The sequence below is a fragment of the Cyprinodon variegatus genome, unplaced genomic scaffold, assembly GCF_000732505.1.
Source record: "Cyprinodon variegatus isolate N-32 unplaced genomic scaffold, C_variegatus-1.0 Scaffold236, whole genome shotgun sequence".
Lineage (NCBI taxonomy): Eukaryota > Metazoa > Chordata > Actinopteri > Cyprinodontiformes > Cyprinodontidae > Cyprinodon > Cyprinodon variegatus.
In genome coordinates, this window is record NW_015150689.1 from 366,173 (window position 1) to 373,234 (window position 7,062).

The window sequence follows — 7,062 nt, forward strand, 5'->3', positions numbered from 1 at the left end:
TAAAAGAAATTGGTGTGTTTTTTCTGAATTAATTAGGTATACAGTGAAGAAAAGGGGAAGGAGGGAAATCGTACCATAAGTTGACAAACAAATATGGATTGCATTTGAATTTTAAAGTGTCTCAATCCCAAAAGAAAGTGAAAATGAATTAAACTCAACAAACAGGACATGTTGAAACTTCTCTGAAGGAAGGTGTCTTACTTAGAAACCTGCAATGCCAACGGTAAAAGAACATCCAGTATGAAATCAGAGCAGCATTTTCTCATAAAGTTTTTGTTTATGTTTGTAAAAATGATCTTGTTAATTAAGAAAAAACAGACCAATTTATTAGATGAGATCAAAATGCCTCCACAGTAATGCAACATTACTAAATTAAAGGTAAACTGGAAATTTGCATCAACAAAAATATTCTGTAAGAATATGAAAAATATTTTCCCATTATTTCAGTAGGCTGGCCTAAAGTGCTAAGCAACTGGTAGGGGAGGGGCAGCTCATTAACGTATGCAGCATATAGCCAGAAAAAAAAACTCCTGCACCTTTTCCTGCATCTTTTTGCATTGAATACTAAAATCTCTCATTATCATGGAACATTTCTGAGTAATCTAAAACCTTCATTACCTTGAAACCAAAAACCAACCCATGCCTAATCATTTCAAGCTCCAGAATTAGGGCAACTGGAATTAGGGCAACTGGTCACTTCTGTGTGTTTGTGAGAGAACTGGCACACTTTGTCTGACAATAAATTAGATAAAAACGAAATGCTTCATTCCATTATTTGATACCACCCTCGCATATAAGCAGGAAGAAAAAGCAGTATTTTGTGAGAAAAGAAGAAGCACGCCTGTCACAGAGTGCTGTACCTTCATTGGAGCAACAACTCACTCACAAGCAGGAGCTGAATTCCCTGACACCAGCAGCAGCTGTATCTCCTGCATCGTATCCTTACTCGATACTGTACCTTAAATCTACAGAACACCTGTTGTCACAACTAACAGGCAAGTTTAAGCCAGGCAATATAGTACCGATGGGCTTTCAGCAGCATGACCCGCGGGACGCTTTACGGTTGCCGTGAAGGTCGATAGTGCTGCCCAGCAGTGCATGACCAATCTGGTCCTCGGCAGCTAGGACCACCCTAACGGCTGCCTCGAACGCAGCTGTGACGTTAGTGTCATCTTTAGCGCTGGTTTCAAAGTAAGGGCAGCAGCCGTTCTCCTCGCACCAGGCCCGCGCTTCGTCCTCCCCAACTTCCCGCTGCTCCATATCAACTTTATTGCCCAGCACCACAAAAGGGAAGCGCTCCGGGTCTTTAACGTCAGAGTAGAACATAAACTCCTTCTTCCAGCAACTGAGATTCAGGAAGCTCTGCAAGTCGTTGACAGCAAAGGTGAGTAAGCAGCAGTCTGCGCCTCGGTAGAACGGCGTGCGTAGCGATTTAAAGCGCTCCTGACCCGCCGTGTCCCAGATCTGAAGGGTGACCAGCCGCCCGTCCACCTCCATGTCTCTGTTAAGGAACTCCACGCCAATGGTGTGAAAAGACTGCGAGTCAAAGCGGTCTGTGACGTAGCGGTTCATCAAAGAAGACTTGCCAACTCCACCATCGCCCAGCAGGATCACTTTCAGAAGGACGTTATTCCTACTCATGGTGTTTCCTCCCACCCAGTTAGGCCTCTCTGGTGGGTTTTAGGCCACAGGTACCGTTGGAAGATCAAGTTCAGCTGAATAAAGTGAGAGAAAGAAAAGCAAAAAAGTCATAAATATCAAGGAATACATACAGAGTTGTCATGGACAATAAAATGTGGAGCAAAAAAAAGGCTTAAATTTGTGTGGAATTAAAGATATTAGTGAATGTTTGAATTAACCGAGAGTGAGTAAAACATTTTTTTAAAAACCTACAGGATATACTTTTCATAAACACATTTCTATGGAGCTAAATTGGAGCCATGAAGTTTGTTAAAAAAAGAAAAAAAAAATTGTAAACCTGAAAAAAACATTTATTTCAAAACAAAAAAAATTATATCCGAAAAGGAGTTTGTTCAGAAGAGAAAAAATTAATATACCTGGGGTGGAAAAGTTCTTCAAAAGAAAAAGAAATTTGAACTGGAAAAAAGTTTGTCTAACCTAAAAATAATTTGCTCAAAAAAAAAATTAATTAATTAAACCTGAAAAACACAAGGTTGTTTCAATAAAGGATTAAACTTGAAAAATAAGTTTGTTCAAAATAGAGAGAAAAAGTTCCCATGGTCCCTGAAAGCAACAGCTGGGGATAGGTTGTTCAGCTGCTGTGTTGAGCCCCAGTGATGACACCCCTGTCCTCTGAGACCCTGCCCCCCCATGCCAAAACAGGGTCATAAAATCTGCAAGTTTGAAAAAAAAAAAAAATGTTTGAACCTGAAAATGCGATTCTCTTGAAGAAACTTTTATTTTTTAGGTTTACATATTTTCCAAATATGTCTTATTTTTCAAACAAATGTCTTTTTATGGTGCAATTTATTTGTAAACAAACTTTATGGCCCCAATTGGACTCCATAGGTTGCGTTCTCCAGTTTCTCCTAATGACAGTTATCTTACTGAGAAAGCTTCCTGCCTGCACAGATCAGCACCACTCAAAGGACATGGATCAAATTACATTTGAGCACAAATCACGAGAAGACAGAGGAGAGGCGCTCAGATCCTCTAATTCCTGGAGTGTTTCTGAGTTCTAGCAAAGTATAATCATCTGGGTTGTCATCAGATTCGTGTAGTATTCCTGGTACTTCCTCTCTTAGAATGTTTTAAGTAAAATCTTTTGCCTGATAATAACTCCTAACTTCTGTTATGACTCACGGTAACTTCATAATACATGGTTAATAGAATGTGCAGCCTGCATGGGGGTGTTACAATTACAGCAATTACATTTTGATTTAAGATTTTTAAAGATACTGATTATACTTCCATTGAGGCTGCTTTCATGACTAAAATAAAAATTATTTCTCTGCATCATTTTCAGTTCCTGCTCCACATATTTGACATTAGTCCAATGCTGAATATCCAAGGGGTTTTCAAAAATGGAATTTTCCTTATACATAATCTATTAACTAAATTATACATAAAATTTGACTTTCTTAACCCAGTTTATTTTGCATGTAATTTTTAAGATTCAGACTTAGCTTTGTAGTCTTTTACCATCCTAATTTTAGGTCTTGATGCATGCACCGTGGACACAAAAACCAAGGTAACAGAATAAATAACTAAAACAAAAGGATAATACTTCAGTTATCGAAAACTACAAATTCAAAAAGATTTCTTCAGAGAACAATGCATGTTTAGGAGGTTACAGTCAAGGCCAGATTTCTGCAACCATTTTAACGTCTTATTTCCTGCACACATGTGGAAGAGTTTGGTACAATTTAGAGTTGTCAAAAGTATCAATACCAAAATGCTGAATCCGGATACAATACTGTTTTTCTAAAGTATCAATACCAGCATTAGCTGCAGCTAGCAATTCAAGGCTAATGTCACGTTAATGATCATAAACAATGGAAATAAATAAATCAAGCACGTAGCGTGCCCATATTACGTTAACTGACAGAGTGTCAGTATACATAAGCATAGAGTTGATAATGTTTACATAAATGTTGGTGACTGAAAAGTGTTATTTTCTCCCTTGAAGTCACAGAATGAAGCAGATAGAAGTAGACCTGTGTCCAAACACAGCCGATGCTACCATCCATGTTTGCCCCACACGGAAATATGATGCCAAGTCCCCAGAAGCTATGAAACTAAACAGAATAAACAACTATGAAAATAAAATCAAATTCAGGCCAGTGCTAACACCAGTGGCACCTAAACAGCCATTCATCTAGAGTGCAGAATAGAGGGAAATGCACTTTCTGAACACTGTGTGATTGAATAATTCTGTTCACTTCTTAGTTTCAGATTTTTTTTGGAACAGATGCAGCTGCTGAGAATACAGCATTTATTTTTTGTTGTGTAAACCATAGCAAAAGAAGGAACACTTAAGTTAATTTTGATATTTTTTTAATCAAGCTTGCTTAATAATGTGCACAGCATACCCCCCAGGGGTACAGTGGACTGCAGCGTGCCCAATACATACACACTTAAGGACAGCAACGTCTCAACAACTGCTTATTAACTAACAGTAATTTCTTAAACACAAAACAGAACAGTACAGTGGTCTTTCATTTTCAATTTTCAATACTTTCAATCTTGTAGCCTTGAACATCGATTGTGCTTTCTGTTTTTCATGGGACTTCAGCATACAGTGCACCTCGCCACGGTGTCATCATTCCTCACCATGGTTCTAGACAGGGGCAAAAGGGGGCCAGAAATTCTAATGATGATATGTGCTGCAACAGACATGGTTACTGATAGGTCCTTCGGAACTACTTCATTCTTTTTCTTAAAAAATTCTGTTTTATTATTTATTCAAAAACAATAAGGTGATAGATTCAGTGGTACTGAGATAGAATCCCAGTTTTCAGCTGCTAAATGTTTTGTTTTTTTCACAAAAAATAAAAATAAATCCTCAAATTTTTACAGATGAATTTAACAGTTTTTCTTGAGTTCTAATTCAAATTTGATAGAAAACAGTAGTTTTAACTTAAATCAAGTCAAAAATATGTACAATTCCTAAATTATAAATGTATATTGACCTCATAAGAAATATAATTTCTATTGAAGCTAATTGAAAAGAAATTTCACTTCATGCAGCTCTCTTAATATATTTGAATCCCTTGCCCTGATTTTTTATTTTTTGCTTTTCTGTGCCCCCATGAAAACATGCTGCCCACCTCCTGGCCCCCTGGTAAATTTGGTCTAGATCCGCCACTGTTCCTCACCTTCACTGGACATGGATATACTTTAGTATATTCTGCTATAAAATTAGTCCTATATTTTCATTTTTTACTCGAGGATTCAACCTCTGACGTTTCACAGGATGCACAGCTTTGAGTGGTAACTAGGTGACTATGCAACTTATCGGACTGATTTAATCAGCTCTCTGACAGCCAGTCGCCTCAAAAGCTCGTTGAACAGAGCATCGCTTTGGACAGATACGCTGCACAGGTTTCAAAAGTCCTCCCGACACCCCGCACTCTCTTGTTGTCTGCGCAATCAAAGTAGTTCTTATCCTCACATGATGAATTAATTATTGCCTGCAAGCTCTCACTCGCATTAAAAAACACCACCGGTAAAATCCGGGATAATTTATCTGTCTCGCGGGCATCCATGAACAACTATCTATATCAGGGAGACTCCCGGAACTTCCGGGAAACTTGGGATTTCTGTTTTTTTATCCTCGTGGTATCGAAATTGGTATTGCGTATCGAATATTTTCCTGTGTATCGGTATCGAGTTGAAAATGGTAGTATCTGTTAATTCTGACTAGGGTAATACTGTCTCTTAGGTGTCCTCCTTCTGTCTGCTCCTTTCTATCCACTTCTGGAAGGCTTTTAATGTCCTGCAACCTGCACCATTACAGCAATTTTAACTGTATCTGTATGTTTTGTATGTGTTATGTATTGTTTTATGGCTTTGTTGTAAAGCACTTTAGGTACCATTTGGCTATTGTAAAGGGCTATACAAATAAACTTGATTGATTGATTGAGTATCATGACAACTCTAGTACAATTTTACCCTGTTTAAAACTGATGATTAAATGCTTTTTTTCCTAAATCAAATTTTCTCTCAATGCAAAAAAGGAAAGAAAAAAAAAAGAATAAACATACCCACATTGAACCCCATTTTAAAGTTTCTGGAGAAGCAAACATGGCAGATGTGTAATGTTTAACTAGTTTAACTAAAAGATGATAGGGGTGCGTGACAGAGATACATTTTTAAAGCATTGTTTTGTTTTTTCTTAACATGGAACAGAAACATTGTGGTCAACATATAAAGATTGTACTGTGGAAATGAGAAGGTTTCTAAGTGAGCAGCTGCATCACATCAACAGAAGTGAAAAGCTGACTGATGACAGCTGTCTTTACGCAAGCTTTAAACAAACAACATGTTTGACATGTTCAAGCTTGTTCAATTTGACTGAGGGGAACGAAGTCGAAAATAAATAAAGCTCTGCCCGGAGTGTTGTTTAATCAAAAGTAGCAATAAAACTGCCCAGAAAGCAGAAGTCAGTAAGGAGCGAAACAAGCAGCTGACTTCAGACAATGAGGCGGATAGCAGCGGTCCGGGAGCTAACGGCTTCTTCACATTCTACTGCTGGTCAAGCTAACCGTTAGCCCTGCTGCTTAACCTAATTATAACTATGTTTAAAAAAAAACTCACGCTAAAAAGCAAACAAACACATGGAATTGTTGAAATAATTGCAGCCAATAATTTGTCAAAAACGCTTTATTTCTTACCTAATATCGATAAATCACGCAGCGAGCTCTGCCCTGTTCTCAGCATCTGACCGACATTCAGTGTCGTGACGTGACCAGTGGCGTTCACAGCCCCGGGCGCCGGGGTCCTAGAGCCCGCAAAATCCACCCTAAAATTCTATTATTTATGACCCCAAACAGTGGAAAAGCTAGATTTATTTTCCATTCTTTTTTCTTTTTTTTGTTTAGAAGTCAGGCTTTATCAAGGGGGTCCAAAGACTATAGAATAAATTTGTTTCGCAATCATTTACAATTCTATTTTCTGAAGGTTAAATATATTTAAGCATAAAAAGACTTAGATTTTATTTTGTACACACAATTGTAAACAAAAATAAATTTTATTAAATACAGCTCACTAGAACAGGGGTCTTCAAAGTTTTCCAGGCCAAGGACCCCCAAACTGATGGTGAGATGGAGGGGGGGACCCCCTAATTATATATATGGTATGAAATTGTGTTATATGAAACTGGTCCTATAGTCACTCTATCACAGATGGAGTCACTGAAGGTTATTTTCTCACTGGGATTATTAAAGTACTTCTGATTCCTGGTTGATGGACAGGTGTTGTGAGTGAAACAGTGCCCAGATTGAAAGAGCTCCTGTGTGTCACTGAATGTGTGCCTTGATGACTGAAAGACATCTTCTGCCTCCATTTATCTGTTTACTACAGTGTGTTGAATTCATGTTA

At 38.0% G+C, this 7,062-nt stretch overlaps 1 protein-coding gene across 1 annotated transcript; it reads right to left on the bottom strand.

Moving 5' to 3' along the window:
* Nucleotides 1-552: 552 nt before the first annotated feature.
* On the bottom strand, nt 553-6,434 carry LOC107089019 (ras-related protein Rab-9B-like). The gene is made up of 2 exons (XM_015381536.1): nt 6,357-6,434; nt 553-1,715 (listed from the first exon to the last, which is right to left on the bottom strand). Exon 2 carries the CDS (start codon nt 1,639-1,641, stop codon nt 1,033-1,035), a length of 609 nt encoding a protein of 202 aa, XP_015237022.1. The 5' UTR covers nt 1,642-1,715; nt 6,357-6,434; the 3' UTR covers nt 553-1,032.
* Between the last annotated feature and the right edge of the window lie 628 nt (nt 6,435-7,062).

What these genes read in the sequence shown, in the direction of transcription:
- LOC107089019 (XM_015381536.1), bottom strand. Translation starts at nt 1,641, where the DNA reads ATGAGTAGGAATAACGTCCTTCTGAAAGTGATCCTGCTGGGCGATGGT.